We start from the raw sequence: 18,305 nt of genomic DNA on the forward strand, positions 1-18,305 counted from the left end.
TAAAAGATCCCAACTCTTTCAAAAAGGTGACTACATGGGAAACAGAAGATGAGCTGGCATTTCCTAAGATGCGGAACCGCTGTTAATCAGAAATCCGTCCATGGAACCTATGAAAGCAAGCCACCCTTCTGAACCTCGCTCGAAACAAACAAAAACGTGATTTCCAAATACATGAGACATCGCCGCAGAAACAAGCCATCCGCCTTCTTCCTGAGGGACAGAAACGGAGAACCGACGAATAACAAAACAGTGGTATCTGAGGGTTACAGAGAACACTATGCGTGTCTATACTCAGCCCCAGCATCTTCGTCACATGCAATCTTGCCAAGGCGGAACTACGAACAGCCTCTAACCGACTTTGTCTTCACTTTGTAGGACATTCATCAACGCGTGAAAATATCCCCTGAAGTACCGTCGCCTCCGAAGAGACCTAATTGTGAGAATTAAGTTTCGTACGTATATCGGTACAACCCGACAAACTAGAAATCCAGGATTCAGCGAAGCGTAACAACCAGCACGCATGTATTCGAACTGGCGAATATGTACAGCATATGGAATATTAAAACAAGAGAATAATGAATAGAGCAATGAATAGAGGATCAGTCATGTTCATCACATCCGCCACACCTTGAATTAGAGTGTGGATGTTTATAGTCGAGTGGTGGTCTTGACCGCAATCTTTTGGATCTTCTCGGAATGGAAACTTCAGACTCTTCACAGGTTGTTTTCTTCAGGTACTTTTTGTTCTGATACCATAAGATCATCTACGAAGGACTCATTAGTATTTGAAACAGCAGGATTGCTGTTAACAGACTGACCTTTGGTATTGAACTCAACCCGGTCAATGTGTCTCCGATGACAAGAGAGATCATCCAAATCGAGAATTGTGACCATTCGTTTGCCAGTTGATGAAATTACCATTCCTGTAGCAGGTCGCAAATCATTACCCTTGAAAAATGTAACGTCAACCGTTTTGGCGCAGTTAAGACTTGTACGCAACAAACGATATTTAAATAGAAGCGCGGGACCCTTCCCAGTAACGGAATGAACGGCGTTCCTGTATTGCTTTAGAAAATTATCAATCCCACGGTCCAGTTCCACAAACGTAGTAGGAGAGACTGAAATAATGGCAGACTTAAGTGTTCGGACAGAATTTTCAGCAAGTACATTCGACTGGGGATGTCGCGGAGCGGTAAACAGATGTCGACATCCGAGATCCTTCAACCATTCCTCAAGGAATTTTGCAGTGAAGTGTGTGCCGTTGTCAGTGACCAAAACAGTTGGTACACATTCTTGGCTGAATACTTTCCTCAATGCTTGCTGAGTGAATTCGGCACTTCGAGACTTGGTCAGAAAAACTTCAGGCCAACGTGAATATGCGTCAATAACGACTAAAGTGTAGTATTTGCCGAGAAAAGGACCACAATAGTCGGCATGAACTCGTTGAAACGCTTGACGAACAGGCTCGTGTAAGCCAAATGGAACAATTCGTCTGCTGGGCATTTGCATGCTACCTGTTGGCTCAGAACATTTGGGAATCGGTTGTTCGATTTCGTTCTCACCCACGGAAGTCGATAAGGTGATACTAGTTTGCAGAGAGCGTAGGACCTTGAGTCCGATAATCGATGGTCCCGACGTTGAAACCAAGAAATCACAATCGATAGAGGTACCTTGGGAAAAACCTCACAGAGATCGTGCATCTACCAACTAGAGGTAAAGAATGTCCAGTGATACCGCGAATATTAATATATGTAGGCACTATCACGGCACTGGGGTAGAACACAGGGATCGTGCAACTACCAACGAGAGGTACAGAATGTCCTGTGATACCGCGAATGTTAATATCTGTAGGCACTATCACGGCACTGGGGTAGAATGCAGTTAGATCTGATTGTGGAATGATGGACTCAACACTACCAGTATCAACAATAAAGTCACGCTTTCGACCAGAAGCGAATATCAACGTTTTAAAAACGTGACGAATTTTGGGACAAAACAGATAGAGAAAGAGTAGAAATATCTTCAAATAATGTCTTCACGTCAGTATTTGGGTCAGGAGTTAAGTGACACACTTTCTTGGACTTACACACAAGTTGAATATGTCCGGTTTTACCGCAGATAAAACACTTCGCTCGTCCATGGGGGCATGAATGTCTGGAATAGTTTCGTCCACAAGACTCGCATTTCCCAAATTTTTGAGCCATCGGATTAGGGTTACGATCTGTGAAGTGACGTGTTGATGGATTTGGGGAAAGAAAATCTGTTCGAGGTTTGAACTTGTATTTCGTCTGCATCTTTGAATTATTTCTTCTAGAATAATTGAACAAGACTGCTTCCTCAGTCTTCGCTACTTGACTCACATCTTCATACTGTTCACATATTTTCCGAATAGTTTGAAATTTCTGATCTGGACAGAGCAGCAACTGCTGCTGTAATTCGGGCAGCTGAATGCCAGAAATGAGTCTATCACGCCCCTCTTCCAATTGGGCACCGTAGTCACATTTGGCTGCCTGTGTCTGCAGCTGTAAGACGAAATCACGAACCGACTGAGAATCGGAGCGGGTCAACATACTGAACCTAGCTCTTTCGGCTGCTACAAAGTTAATCGGCTTGAAGTGTTGAAGAACTTTTTTCTTCAATGCAGTGTAGGAAATATCGATTGGATATTCAGGATATACTGAATTTTTGACCAGATTATACGCATCCTTGCCAACGAAATTTAGAAAATATGCCGTGAGTTTCTTATCATCCATATCGGATTTTGTGAGGCACCATATGTCGAACCGTTCAAAATAATCCTCCACGTCACGCGCAGTTGAATTATCATCAAATGGTTCCATTTCGGCAGGCATGATGAATCGTTCCAATCGCGACGCCAAAATGTGAGAACTGAGTTTCGTACCTATATCGGTATAACCAGACGAATTAGAAATCCAGAATCCAGCGTAACAACCAGCACGTATGTATTCGAATTGGCGAATACGTACAGCATATGGAATAATAAAACAAGAGAATAATGAATAGAAGAACGAATAGAGTATCACTCATGTTCATCACAAAAACGCCACAGTTCCCTCGCTGACCCGCGCCGAGTACTTAAAGCAAATTGATGCATCCATTTTCCTCTGTGCCTTTCAGGTGAACGGAAATAATTGACGGGCTAGAACAGACTCGATCCAAGAGGCTTCGTCGAAAGCCCCGACCGTGTGTATCAATCCAAGTATGCGAGAAAACACAGAGATTCGGCATTTCTGACCTTGTCGCCGACTCTGCCTTGGTTTTCGTGGAGTGCAAGATAAATCAAGGGTATATCTAGAGGCAGTCCTCTATGGAATTTGGAAAAAATTATTTTCCCCAGGGGCTGATGCTAATACCACAAGCTTACAAGGAACTTCTCGTTGTTTCTTCGCTTACAATCTGTGCCCGTGCAATAAATACCTCATTTTCGCCTATATACATCGTCGTTGCGTGTCGCTCCAGGTACCAGTTTGTGTCACTAACGCTGGCATCGCACGCATATAGAAGCCATGTAAGGCGCCGGGAACTACATTCAGAAAAAACGTGACACCTTATGCAAAGACAGAGTGCAAATGGAACAAACACTTGAGAACGCGGTTGCAGCGCACACAAACCAAATTTAGGTTAGGCTTGTCACTGAGAAACCACGGCGGCCTTCATGAACTCACGTCACAAACATTAAATCGAAAACTTGTATTGATGATATTCTTCCCGGGGTATTGCTAATTGAGTTCCACGAGCTCCGTAATTCATTTCAACTTAACCTGAAAGTGCGAGATTATGTCTGTTGACAAGGCTCGTACGTCAGTCCCCCTTCAGTTATCCTGGAGGATGATATATCCTCTACTCTGTGTCTGCCCTCACTCTATTCCATTTCCTAAGCAAAGCTGATTTCAATTAGATTCCGATCAGCGGACGTTCCGTGACGATTCCCCCCTCGGTCTTTTCCCTTGTCCTCTAGACCACCGTTATCTCCAGTAAGTGACACAAACGCTCTCAACCCAACGAGGTTCGTCCCTGGTGAACATCTCGTGTTCCTAGAGCTGGTCTTCACCAACGGACGCCATATTGTTGATGAGGTCGCGGTCCTAACCCCACTGGACTGAGCCACCACCCTACAATTTCCTGGGAAGTTCTGTTCAGCTGTCGATCTCCTATACCAGTGAACTTCGCTCTCACTCGCGTTGACTCGGCGTGACTGCGGTCACCTGGTACTGTTGTAATGGGATAAGCTCCTAGGCCTTAGCCCGAAGAGCAACAACAAGCGATCTTCCGCACATAATTGAGGGGCGCAACTGATCTCGTATTCTGCACATACAATCGACACCATTACCTTGGCCATGTGACTCTTCTTGGTTGGATGCCTATTGATAATCTTCTCCGCGGTTCGCTGACAACATCCGCGAAGAAGTGTTAAAAGCGGGAAGTTGATCGTCATCTGTCTATTGTCTGCTTATACTCTAACCGGCAGTAGCTCTGACACCATCAAGTAAAAGTTTCATGACGCCTTGAATGCCCTGTCGCAGCGGGCTTAAAGTTCGGATATCGTTTTGGTTGCCGCAATTTTGAATGCATCAGTGGACAGGCTTAGTGCATCGGAGAGTCAGTTTAGTAACTGACATGGATTGGATTCAATGCACGATTAGTGGCTTCAGCTGTGTGCTAATTGCAGGTCATTTTTGTGCACTGCCAACTTTCCAAATTACAGAAGTCATTTGGCCACATGGTGTGTTTCAACATCGTGCCAGCCATGAACCCTAATTCCTCATATCACCATCAGTTACTAATGGTGCGGATCAGTAACTGATTGTGGCTCTTTTTGGGAGACATTTGTGTTTTTCAACCACGGGCTGGTCCGGAGTTGCGTCTTCCTCCGTCTTTGAGGACCGCGTAAGGTGCGGACAAATAGATGGGCAACTGAGAAATACACAGATCCCACAGTTAGGCGGATTTATCAAAATCTTCCTATGAATTCTCCTCCAGCGACTCTACCATCGAATGCGAATTCATACTGGAACAAAATCACTACATCTTTTCAACGTTTTGTCTATGGCACGGCGCTACCAGGTCCAATCAAGTACACAATATCGAACAGCTCTTTGACCCTGCTTGAATCTGGGAGAAACGTCTCTGCTGGTCCCGTTCATAATTTGTCCCGAAGAATTGTTAGATGTCCAGTGAAAGTGAGCGTGTATGCCGCCCATGAATTCTGGTGAAAATGGAAGGCCAAGTAAGTGGAAGAGGCCTAGAAAACTGAAAATGGCGTGATATTATTTCAATTGATCCGTTCGCCGGTCCCCGAAGCTGCCTAGGAGTGAATCTATAAAGGAACAAAATGGCGCGACCATCACGAATGAAGGAAGACTCCTTGGTTCCTGGGTCGAGCACTTCGGATGACACTTTTCGTGGCCACCAACTGCCACTCATTTTTGTCTTACAACTCTAGCGCCCTGGGTGGGAAACCTAGAGGCTGTTATGGCCTATTACGAAATTAACGAAATTAAATAACAAGGGAGAAAGTGTACTTTGTCGGATACCAGTGCATGTAAAAAGCTTTTGGAGCCTTTCTGTCTACACTCTGACGCGTTAACAAGTAGGTGAATGCAGGCAGTGCATGACATATCCTTTTGCGCATGTGTTGAAAAAAACTGACTGGTTTACGGAATCAAACGCACTCTTGAGGTCAAGGAACACTAAGATTGTAGGACATCTATACGCTCTAACACTTGGTGGAATATGGTCCATAGAGCCCGTTTCCGACCAAAGTCCTGCCGTTCTCGGATCTTCAGGCGCTTTCGTGAGATGACGTAACGTAAGCGACGCAAGGGGTCTCATTACAATGTGGATCAAGCTAATTCCTCTGTGATTGTAACGTCCACTTTGAGCACCGTTTTTGCAAGTGTGCACCTCCCGATTTTCCCTATTTAGATGGAATGGCAGGTAAATTAGGCAAGCACCCACTGGATTCCATCTCCATCTTTGAACAGGGCAGGTTGGGGGTTCTCAGGACCAGCAGCTTTGTTACGCCTGAGGGCCAAAAGGCGTCCGCTTGTTTCAGAAGTCGTCGGGGGTTTCAAGTTACCGTCCAGGCCTGTGTTGCCGTGTGGGAATCCGGCTGAGCGATTTCAGGTGGTTCTTTTTTTCATAAAGGCATCTGTCTTACCCCGGCAATACCAATCCTGTGTTCGTACTTGACCAGATCACTGCGGAGATACCGATGACAAAACACTTACATCTTTTGTGTGTTCTCTGTCCGTACTGACCAAGCCTCTGATCCATAAGGCAGTTCGGATCGCACGGCCGCTGTGTACACTTTGTCCTTGACAGACAAATTGTTGTAACATCGGTGTACCAAGTGTTGGGGTTTGGCAAAAATTGCCCCGGGCATTCTGATTCGAGTAGTAATCTCGCTTACAGCCAGTCCATAGGAACTTACACAACTGCTTAAGTAATCAAATTGCTCTAAAACGCCAATTTGCTCGTCTGCAAACATGAGGTTTGGGTTTCATCCCACTCAGTCCTGTAGCAGGCCTTTATACTTTACAGATGTGACGTGCATGCCAACCTGTGCGGTAGAATTATTTAGTTCTTTTAAAATTGTCTGCAGTTTTGAAGGAGAGCAATATCGTCCGTATAGTCAGTGTCTGTGAGCGAACGTTCTGGGAGCATCCTGACTCCCATGTTTTCACAGGCAGGCAGAGGAATCCCAAGTAGCACATCAATAACAAATTTGACGAGGAAAGTTGAAAGAGGGCAGTCTTGTCTTGCACCGCTGGACGTTGTGAACCCAGAAGAAAGCTTGCCGTACATTCGGATGCGCCCACAAGAGTTCATATCCATTGCCCTCATAAGAGGTACAAATTTCGAAGGGGCACCTTTGATTGCCAGACACTGCCAAAGTTTCCGATGGTCGACAGAGTCAAAAGCAGCTTTCAGATGAAAAAGACTGACCAACGTGGGACGTTTGAATTTATTTCAAGGTAAATATATGATGGGTGCACCCCCGGCCAGGACGAAACTCAACTTGATTTTTACGAATCTGTCTCTCCTGATATTCGATTAACCTGTGCAAAGTGGTTTTAGAGGGTATCATAGAGCCGACGGATACCAGGCTCATGTCACGATGGTGTTCGCATGACGTTCTTATGTTCTGTTTGAAAACTGGGATGACAGTCGAAGAATTCCGTTCGACTGGTATTTTGTTTTCGTTCCATACTGTTGAGACTGTTCACCGGGGCCTTAGCACCTTAAAAATGTGCGGGGGCGCCGACTATTCGGTCCAGGCGCCCTGTCGCGTTGGGGGAGTGATATCACGCCGGATTTCTGATGTTGATCGCGGGCTGTAGTGGGTGTTCGATTCAGGCTCGCCTGGTTATTTCAGACTTTGTGTCGAAAGAAACCAGTTGTGAATGAATTACCGCCCCGTCTCCTTCACATGCTGTTTCACCGGCACTTGTCTTATTTTGACTGGTTGATAGAATCAGCGTTTCCCATCATTCTTCAAGCTCCTGGTTATCGGTGTTCGAGGAATCTGTGTGCATCATCACATTCGCCAGTTGCTGTTGTGGTCTTTCCGGCAGCAATAGGATCTGCTGATCTCAACGATATCAGTCCAGTCAAATTGCTTGGGCAAACAGTCCTAAAGGCTGAATGCATATCTTCTTTAACTCGCCTCAATTCAACCTCTAAGCAGTATTCGTCATCCACATGACTGTGCGTTTCTAGTAACTTTATAGCCAGTTTAGCGTGATACTCGTGAGCTACTGAAACTTGTCGAAGTTGATGAATGGAACTGCTTTGCTTTAGCGCGCGTAATGCTACGGAAAGCGAAGTATTAATCAGGCCCGCACAACGGCGTGATCAGAGTCGGGTTGCGTATTCCAAGAGGACCGATGATCTTTAATTGCGGCTCTTCATGGGTAACTGATAGACACGTAGTCCAATTAAGTCCATGACTGTCTTGTGGTTGGTAGCCTCCAAGCAACCCTATATGAGTTCTTGTTCTGAAAGTCCTTACTGGCCAGGAGGAGATTACTGGTAATGTGAGGATATTTGGGATTTTCGTGGAGATTTCGTCCTGTAAGTGAAGCTAATCTCGGCTTTTCGGCATAGATTGACATCACTTACAGGACGAAATCCCCACAAAGGAACAGACCATGTTCAGCGTTCAAGTGGAGCAGTCGCTCCCCATTATACGTACGCTGAGCGTCGACTCCAAATCTACCACCTACCTGCTTTTCCCGAGCTTGATCGTCCAACGAGAGTATTCATATCACCTGGATTACTATATCTATCCTTGCTGACGGAAGCGGTTGCAATAGATCTCGACAAACTGCCCTTTTCAGTCTCAGTACGGCGTATTCTGAAACGACAGATAGGGAGCCAGACAAGTGAACAACGCAAAGACGATTGTTTAATGTGTTTCAGCACAGTAAAGTGCTTCGGGTCTGAGTGTCACTGTCACCGTAGACACCAAGGGATCACCAGACACCGGAAGAGCGAAATGTGGATCATTTGAGCTTATTCTAAGCGGCTTGAAGTACACGACAGAAGTGCGGGCTTGTGCGCATGTTTCGGATGTACAACATGTATTGACAGGAGGAAAGCAAGGTTTCAACAAGAGAAGCCTATTACCCAATGTAACAGTACGGACATTAAAGGCAGCGACGTGGATCAGGTATCCTCCAGTGCCTTACCCAGTGTTCCGTGTCTGAAACATCGCCAAGAAAAACAGCCATTTACTAACCTCAAAAGATATCTTTTGAGCTTTCAGACACGGAACGCTGGATAAGGCACTGGAGGATATCTGATCCACGTTGCTGCATTGTTTGCTGGGTGGGGATGGAGTATGAGGGAGGGCCGGTAAGCGAAGAGCTGCAAGGGAAAATGATACTTCACGCTCGCCCAAGCCGAAGGAGGAGGTTTGATTGAGTTACCTCACCTTAAGTTTTTGATTCAGAAGTCTGACTCACAAGGCAGTGAGATACGTGGAGTTTTTCTTGGTTCAAAAGTTTGAATTGCGGGGCAGCGGTTGTTGGGGTTCTCTCGGGAAATCCCTCCCGAAGCCAATGACTCAATAGTCTGACCCACTTGGCTGTGGGGGACCGGTCTGGTCCCAGATAGCAGGAAGTAAGGCGTTGTCCCAATCCCAATACGGCTGGCCACATCAGGTGCCTTTTGATCAGCACAGGACTCTTTTGTTTTGCAAGTGTTTCGACGGTTTTGAATAATGCGCCGGCACGGTCAACCCCACTTGGCTGTGGGGGACCGGTCTGGTCCCAGATAGCAGGAAGTAAGGCGTTGTCCCAATCCCAATACGGCTGGCCACATCAGGTGCCTTTTGATCAGCACAGGACTCTTTTGTTTTGCAAGTGTTTCGACGGTTTTGAATAATGCGCCGGTGGTCACGGTCAACTGTTGCGCGATCTTTGTGTGCGAATTTCGGCCCGACCTTTTCTAGCCCGTCCTTCCCCGGGGGAGGGCAGCATTGCTGCTTCAGTAATATGGGACTGCTGGGGAAGCACCTTTATATACCTATCGCGAGGGACAGTAAGACTTTACCTACAGACCACCTCGTAATAGGGTTTCTCACATTACCCAGACTCACAGTTCTTCGTCGGGCTGCTCCTCGTTGACCTTCCTGGCACGGTTGACCATTTATGAGCCGAGTTACAGGCAGTATAGCCCACATGATCACTGGGGCACATAAGCCTGATCACCACTATTGGATGACAGCTTCAGGTCGAAAGGGTCTTCAATGGGTAGTTTTGGTAGTCTTGTTTCACACCAGGGTCTCAATGGCCAGTTGAGTTGTGCGTATCTTGCCCGCGAAAACCGCAACCAGAACCACCAACGAATAAGCGCGTGATCCGAATCCAAATGGGCATTCTAGAACGAGGGACAGTCAGTAAACGACCTACACCATCTTAGCTAATGGCACTGTGGTCTATCCGGGTTGGAGGTTGGCTGGTATGGGGTGGGGAGCAACATGTAGCCAAGCTGCTTCGGTTGTTTCGAAGGTTATTACTGCACAGAAGCTGTGTGCTCAGCACAGAACTGTGGCAGGCTTCGCCTTGTCCGTGCATATTGATTCCAATCAGAGACGACCACCCGATTGAGCCTCTGCAGCTCACCTACCTAGTTGCTCATTCATACCCCCAGCAACTGCAATACCACTTAAGCTCTTATCTTACGCTACAAGGCGCTCAAAGCGTGGTGAAGTTGTCTTTGAGGGTATCAGAGCTACAATCTGTTGGGGCGCAAGCAGATACAGTAAACATACAGCGTTTATCGGCACGTTCATAGACGTTTCCGAACAAACCGTCGATTACCAGCTGGCAACCATTCAACCAGAGGCCCTTCACCTCGGTGACCTAGAACAACATCAACGACATCAGAACCAGTGACAGTGATTTCTGGATCACCAGAGGACCAGAGGTGCGCAACTGGAAGCGAGTAGAAACCGATGGGAAGGTCAATGCAGTAACCTTACTTGGGTCTTCAGCCCTCGTTTCAGACAGACACACTAATAGGAAGCGAGTCTGGAATGCATGCAAGTGCAGCGTTGTCTCATATTACAAACAGTGAAGGCTGCTAGATGAACCAAGTCTCGGTATTTGGAAGATACTTTTGAAGTGGTGTGACCGTGACTGTCAAGTTAACTGTAGATATTGTAGGTAGCGGCAATGAGCGGTGAACGAATCTGTCAGTCCTAAAGAATGTCGCTAGCAACAGGTTGAGGAAGGGAAGAAGAGCGAGTATGTGGAAGAGAAAGAAGGGAGGCGTCAACCTCTTTTTGCTTTCATGCTCTGTTGTATGCAGCCATCATCATTACCTTCAGTAGCAGCGTAGCTTCAGTGTTCAACCCTGATGCTTCCCTCCTTGCTGCTTACCTGCTGTATGCAACAAGTAAAGCGACCCGGCTGATAGTACCATGCGACGACCGATGTTGCACGGAATCCTTTGTAAATGTACAGCTCATTTTTGAACGTGGGCTGGGATACTGCCCGAGTGTCCACGCCTAGACGGGATGACGATTGGTGTCTTAAGCCAAAGACTGGCTCAAAAGCTTAACTCCAAGGCAGCGGTCTTTGGCTTATGGCCCTCAGAGGCCTATATTTTTAAGGAGCGAGTCGGCGTACATGTTCTAACTCCTATCCTGGAGGACCGGGGGAATGTTTTAGTCAGACCTCTACTCACTGACCAAACTGGCATGTGAGATTATGTGAGCGTCACGCGTACATCCGCGAGTATTGCTCAATTGTTTATGAAGGTGCACAAACCGTGGTATGGTCCAATCCCCTCGCGGCGTACTGACCGGAAGGTCCGGGGTTTGAATCCACCCTCAGTATCCTGACTGCTCCTCTCTCAGTTTGAGAGACTTGGCAGTATCTCAAACCTCGCGACTCCTTCAGGTTGACACCAAAAGGGTGCCACAGCTGAACGATTTTTTTCTGGCCAGCCGTTTTTGATTATTTTTTTATTAGGACACGGGTAGCTATTGTTACATTCACAACCTACCTTGGGCCAACAAGCTTCGTGCTGAACTGTCTTCAAATAAATCTTGACTGCGTTCGGGGTGTTTGACTATGCACACCAAAATGCGCACTGATGGCAGGTTGAGTCCATCATCAATGTACGGATTTTTACATTCCAGTAAGTGTGCATCCTTAGGAAGTGCAGTCATTATATTCAACGCAGTCAGCGAAGGCGTTTGAGGGCGATGTCTTGTGTAACGGCCATCGGAACGGGGAACGCAATGCAACCTGATCAGATAAATGCAACCTGTTCTGACAAATGAAATAAGGTGGTTAGTAGACCACAAATGGCCACATCGGCAAGTCATTTCATATCACCTTCCTGATTACGTCTCCATCACTCCCCTGAAAAATGCAAATATGCAGTCCGGGGTTGGTCTAGCTCGCGGACGAAGGGAATACGGCGTAAGTTTAATGCTTTTCGCATACGGTGGATGTGTTTTGGACCACGCAGGGATCCTGACTCTTCTTAATATTTGGCCACTTTTGTTTGATTCCTCGAAGCTTCCGTTGACCTTTTTTTAGAATTCCAGAGGGGTCGCCTCTCAAGTTAAACTGTATACAACTCATTGCAACGTATCAGTCAAAAGTCTTCGGGGGAAGCCAAAAAGCCATTTATTCTGCTTATTCAATGTATAACTAGGCCTCTGTATTTTCCATGAGGAGATCCATTATATGCCGCATTGGCGTTTGTTGATAAAAGTAAACCAAACACATGCCCTTCGTTATTATGTGATTTATTTCGTCCTCTTTGCACCACACGCGAGATGTGTAGGCACAGTAGTAACAAAGCATACCATTGGCTGCACCCGGATCCTAATTTCGGAGTCTTATGTCCTCCGGCGCTAGTTGTGTCGAAAGCCCTCCTTAGCTTTGGATGTGTATGATTCAAGCAGTGTGCAGGTGTTCTCTACAGGAACCTGTAACTTGTGACACACCGCCGTTGCCATGCTAGGTTAACCTGGCTTAGGCTTTATGTTTTTGCGGAATCCGCTGGGTGAATAAACATCCACCGTTTGTAATTAAAAACAATCTGGTTCTGGTACATTGTATCCTAGTAGAAGGACAATTGACGGACGCTCAAATTGGTAGCGGAGCGTATGGAGTAGCACCGAATTTCGTTCCTAAAGGTTCTCAATAAAACAGGCCACTATTGGTTGACCCCTTGAATTGTTCTCTTGAAAAAGGAATGTGTGTGTAATGCCTCAGTAGCCACGTTTAACTGTGGGTTAAACGGAGTGCGTTTTCAGGGTTGATCTATTTTGGGTTGGTTTATCTCGGTGTTCACCGCTTACCTAAGGCAAAAACTTATTCTCCTGACAAACCTGTCGCAATGAACGACACTGATCCCTTCATATCTGACCTGCTTGTAATACGGAGATGCTGGTGTTTGGTTGTCCTCCACATGCCGTCGTAGGATGATTGACCTCAGGGGGGAAAATTTACTCCGAAATATGACAGCAATGCTGAAAGCTGACAACAATAGGTTTGGCTTGGATGCGGATATTATTTTACTACTGTTACTATCTGTTACTTATTGTTTTTGTTGTTATGATTACCACCAATAAACTTTTGGCACTTTCCTCGCAGCTTTCCATGAGACGCTTTCCCTCAAGAGACAAGCATTTGGATTGTCTTTCAAACCGCAATGACCCAGTCTCTCGCCCAAATTCATTTGCTTTATGGCCTTCATCCTGTTTTAGCTGCACTAACTTTTCGTCAGCGTAACATAAAATGCCTTCACGTTCGGGAGGATTGGATCAAAGGGCAAGTGGCTGATGGGCCTGCACGTCCATGGTTGTCACGCATTTGTGAGGTTGCCGATCACTCCCGAATTCCCATTCTCCCGACATCCAGCGTAGAGTTGGGAAAGCTGGTCAACGGTCGGGCACATCAGGGCGTTGTTCTTGAGACCGATCAAATACCAATCAATGAAGTAACTGGAAAGACAATATCTCATCTGTTATCCTCTCTCAGATTCGGTTCACGTATAACGCATGGTACACTGGCACACCACAGGCGCCCCATTTCTCTGCTTCTGGATCATCTAACCGATGTGATGAATGTTGGAAGCATTTTCCGTACTGCTGCATTCTTTGGAGCCTGTGCTGTTTTCCTGTCAGCGGCCCCTTGCGTCACTCCTTCAAACCTAATCAGCAAGCTAAGCGTAGGAGCCATGGAAAGTTTGTTATTCTACCGTCTCACAGACACGATTGCCGATCTAAGGGTACTCAGTAAAGCCGGATTCTTGATAGTAGGAACAGCGGGGCAACACTCATCGGAAAGTCTGGATGCTCGATACAAAGCTGAATGGAATCTTACACCTGATATGGTAAGTCAATGACCACGCGTACGAACTTCTGAAATAACCGCTCAAAACGAGCTCTTTTGAAGAGTCCTTGGGCTGGTCCAGAAGCTCATTCTCTGCCAGTCGCTTTTCAATATGTTCCCCCAGAGACCAAACTCTAGGGCGAGGTCATGTGCTTGACCTACGTTTATAGGTCTGTTGCTGAAAAATATCGCGACAGCGTTCAATCGATTCTGCAAGGAAGAATAATTTCATTTTTCCAATGAGCTGTTTATTGACTGATGATGTGATGAGTTCCGATAATTTTCAGTTGGGGTTTCATCCTGTCAGTTAAGCCAATCTACACCAGGAGAAACACTTGAGGGCTTTTTCATCCTTATTGGGAATTATCAATAGTGCGCATCTAACGAAACTCAAGGGAATTTCAAACGGAAATGGCTTATTCGCGCAGTCAGTGACGTTTATGTTCCAAAGCTAGGTGTTCGTTTTCCCACTTAACTGAGCAATTAGATGGTCTGGCCTATAGGGATAGCATTTGCTTACTCTTTCCATGTTCTCCCGGCGAAAACCAACAGGTGGGATCAGCGTGTGCCGTTGCACAAATGAGATGAATAAGGATTTCACCTGCTGTTCTATAATTCATCCTCGTTTATATAGAAAGTCAAGATTTCAAGCCATTACGGAGCACTGGTTCATGGCGCATCACAACCGGCTGGTGCTCTCCCCCAGAGAAGTGTCAAAACCTACATCGTTCAGCTGTAGCACCCTTTCGATGCCTAACTGCCACGCCACCAGAAGGAAGCACGAGGGCTGGGATACTGCCAGGTTTCCCAAGCCTAGACAGGGATTGTCGAGAGCTAGAAGTCGGGTTCGAACTACGGACCTTCCGGTCAGTAAATTCACGCTCTGATCACAGCCATCTCGTCTACATGGTAGAAATAGATTTCCTATTCGGCTTCATTTCAGACTACTCTTATGAATACCGCAGTGAAGTATCGGTGTTGAACACTGATGTCATGCTGCCGATGATGATGACTCTTATGAATCCATCCATGCCTCATAAGCGGTAGGCGGTGCGATACCAAGGTGGCCAAGTATATGCGATGATATTCTGAGGCAGAAAGAACATTGTTTTGCCAACTGATCCTTCAGAAAGAACATGCACTGAGTATTTTTCAGTGTTGGAAGCGTCTTGTTCATCATTCAAAGGCGATGCTGTGTGAGTAGATCGAGGCCATGTCGGTGTGTGCTCCGTAAACTAAACATAGTGTCTGCCCGTCCACGTAAATCACTGTGAATATCTAATCGGCGAATCGCGTGGATAAGTCATGGGACTTCATTGAATGAACCAGTGTTATTTCCGTGTTGTTCCTGTTCTGTTGTACACTTCAGGGACCGAGTACAATGAAATAGTCAGTGGAGAGTCAGCCGACGGCTTTCTGCACCGTCAGTTTGTACAGGTTTGGTGACCCTCTCAGGATGCGCCATCTCATAGAGGATACTGTGAACTAGCTATGGTGTCCAGTATTATTATGACAGGCAGATGAATTGCCTGGTGATCCTTTGCACCCCTCTGTTTGGTATTTTGTTGTTACGTTCGCACAGCTGCATGTGAATGTTTACACATTTCACGGCTGTTCTTACTTCCAGAATTTAGACTAGTCCATTTCAGGACTGCCCTGTAAGTGCTTCTCGCAACCGTATTCTGAGCGCTGTTCCTATGTTGCAGCACTAGTCTTCAGCTATAACAACCGTGTGAGTCAGCGGCGCTCACTTATCCATGCATCTTAACTTCCATTTTTCTTCCATGCATCCTAGCCTTCGTTTTTGGGAGGTTTTTTGAATCACTGAATCACCTTTTGAAATTTCGTTGTCGAACTACTCAGTTTCTTGGGCCACAGTATCTTTAAAGGTGACCCCGAAGAGAGGCCACTCCCCTAGGGAGTCAATAGTAGCGCTACTTCTCAGCTATTGTTAAACCTAGGATCTCTCCTCTAGTAAAGGCCAAGTATCCCTTTAACCCGTGATAATCTCTTTTCGCTAGTTACCGGGCCACACCAAATGGTATTTTCATGAGTCTTTTCCGAACAACAGCATTTCGTTTTGAATCCCTTCTCTTTCCTCCTCACACAGGTTGGTCGAAACGATGACGGAGGCACGGGAATCGCTCCTAGACCTTTGATACTTGTTCTCGGTAATGAATCGACTGGAATAAGTCAGGAAGTGCTCAAGGCTTGCGATTTGCTCGTTCGTGTAGTCGGGTCTCATGAATCAGCCGCCACTCCTCTCTCCTCCATCCCTTCCTCGCTCAATGTGGCAGTTGCCACGGGCATTCTTTTTTACCATCTTACAGCACTCAGACACCGGACCGAAGAAGTTGGACAACCATGCTTCTCCCTCTGAAGTGATATTGTAACATTTAACCTCTCATTCATTGTATAGACCTATTATAATTACCTGTTTTTTTTAAAGTCAAGCGCCAAGTGATTCGCGGTGCCCTTTTGTTCACAAGTCTTATCCGGGTATTACGGTTCAAGATCAGCAACGGGATTACGGCTTTAGTCTCAAATAGAATCGTTTAGACAACTAACTTGAACTGCGGTAGGAAAGGACTCGGGGATTTTCTGAACGTAACGTCAAGCTCATCTTTTTCTGTGACTCGTTCCGTTGTAGACAACGCAGACTGATCGTGTGAATATAATACATCACACTCCTTCCCGCACGAACGTTCTTTTTCGAAGACGGTCAAAAGTTATCTTAGTCTGATGGTAATTTTCATCTGGAAAGGAAAGCAATTTCCTTATGAACTAGGAATTTGTTTTTCTCTATTTTGTGTGGTATTCTGTACATAATGGTTCAACCGCTCTAGCTGGTACTATTGAATGAATGCTGTACTTCTCATGTGCAGTTGACGCGTGGTTATTTTGCCCCCCCCCCCAACCAGTTTACCTCCCTGTAGAGCTCAACACAGGCATACAGCACAAACAATCGTCTGAACCACTTCAACGGAAACTCTAACAAAGTGAGAAACGATTGGTCAGCTTACTAACAGAGTGGCCTATTTTTGTTCTGTTAGAATTGTCATTCCATTATGTTGCGGTACGAATAAGTGATGGTGTTTTCCTGATGTAACGGTGATACTACTGATGGGGGGCACGCGAGTAGTATGTTGTTCGTGGAATTTCGCTTTACGTCTCTTGGAAAGGGGAGGTCTGTCGCGGAATTTATGGGTTTGCTCGTTCGTGTAGTCGGGTCTCATGAATCAGCCGCCACTCCTCTCTCCTCCATCCCTTCCTCGCTCAATGTGGCAGTTGCCACGGGCATTCTTTTTTACCATCTTACAGCACTCAGACACCGGACCGAAGAAGTTGGACAACCATGCTTCTCCCTCTGAAGTGATATTGTAACATTTAACCTCTCATTCATTGTATAGACCTATTATAATTACTTTTTTTTTTTTTAAAGTCAAGCGCCAAGTGATTCGCGGTGCCCTTTTGTTCACAAGTCTTATCCGGGTATTACGGTTCAAGATCAGCAACGGGATTACGGCTTTAGTCTCAAATAGAATCGTTTAGACAACTAACTTGAACTGCGGTAGGAAAGGACTCGGGGATTTTCTGAACGTAACGTCAAGCTCATCTTTTTCTGTGACTCGTTCCGTTGTAGACAACGCAGACTGATCGTGTGAATATAATACATCACACTCCTTCCCGCACGAACGTTCTTTTTCGAAGACGGTCAAAAGTTATCTTAGTCTGATGGTAATTTTCATCTGGAAAGGAAAGCAATTTCCTTATGAACTAGGAATTTGTTTTTCTCTATTTTGTGTGGTATTCTGTACATAATGGTTCAACCGCTCTAGCTGGTACTATTGAATGAATGCTGTACTTCTCATGTGCAGTTGACGCGTGGTTATTTTGCCCCCCCCCCAACCAGTTTACCTCCCTGTAGAGCTCAACACAGGCATACAGCACAAACAATCGTCTGAACCACTTCAACGGAAACTCTAACAAAGTGAGAAACGATTGGTCAGCTTACTAACAGAGTGGCCTATTTTTGTTCTGTTAGAATTGTCATTCCATTATGTTGCGGTACGAATAAGTGATGGTGTTTTCCTGATGTAACGGTGATACTACTGATGGGGGGCACGCGAGTAGTATGTTGTTCGTGGAATTTCGCTTTACGTCTCTTGGAAAGGGGAGGTCTGTCGCGGAATTTATGGGGTTGCTTTGTAACATTTGATTGGATTTGAGCGAGGAATGGTTGGATTCAATGAACATCCAGGAAAGTTCAGGAAGGCGCGTTCAGGAGTAGATGGATGTCCAGTTTTTGTAAATAAGATGCAAATGGGAATTTTGCATCCCTGTCCAATGGTCTGTAACCGGTCAGTTGGCATTTTCTAATGAATAACTGCGCAGTGAAGGCCTTCTTCCTTTCACGGA

General features: G+C 45.9%; 1 protein-coding gene across 1 annotated transcript; it reads left to right on the forward strand.

Moving 5' to 3' along the window:
• Positions 1–13,053: 13,053 nt before the first annotated feature.
• T265_09765 (hypothetical protein) lies at positions 13,054–16,341 on the forward strand (the record flags this gene model as incomplete). Its single annotated transcript, XM_009175936.1, has 2 exons — positions 13,054–13,887; positions 15,997–16,341. 2 exons carry the CDS (start codon positions 13,204–13,206, stop codon positions 16,264–16,266), a joined length of 954 nt encoding a protein of 317 aa, XP_009174200.1.
• Between the last annotated feature and the right edge of the window lie 1,964 nt (positions 16,342–18,305).

This window comes from Opisthorchis viverrini (assembly GCF_000715545.1).
Source record: "Opisthorchis viverrini unplaced genomic scaffold opera_v5_300, whole genome shotgun sequence".
In the NCBI taxonomy this organism is placed as follows: domain Eukaryota; kingdom Metazoa; phylum Platyhelminthes; class Trematoda; order Opisthorchiida; family Opisthorchiidae; genus Opisthorchis; species Opisthorchis viverrini.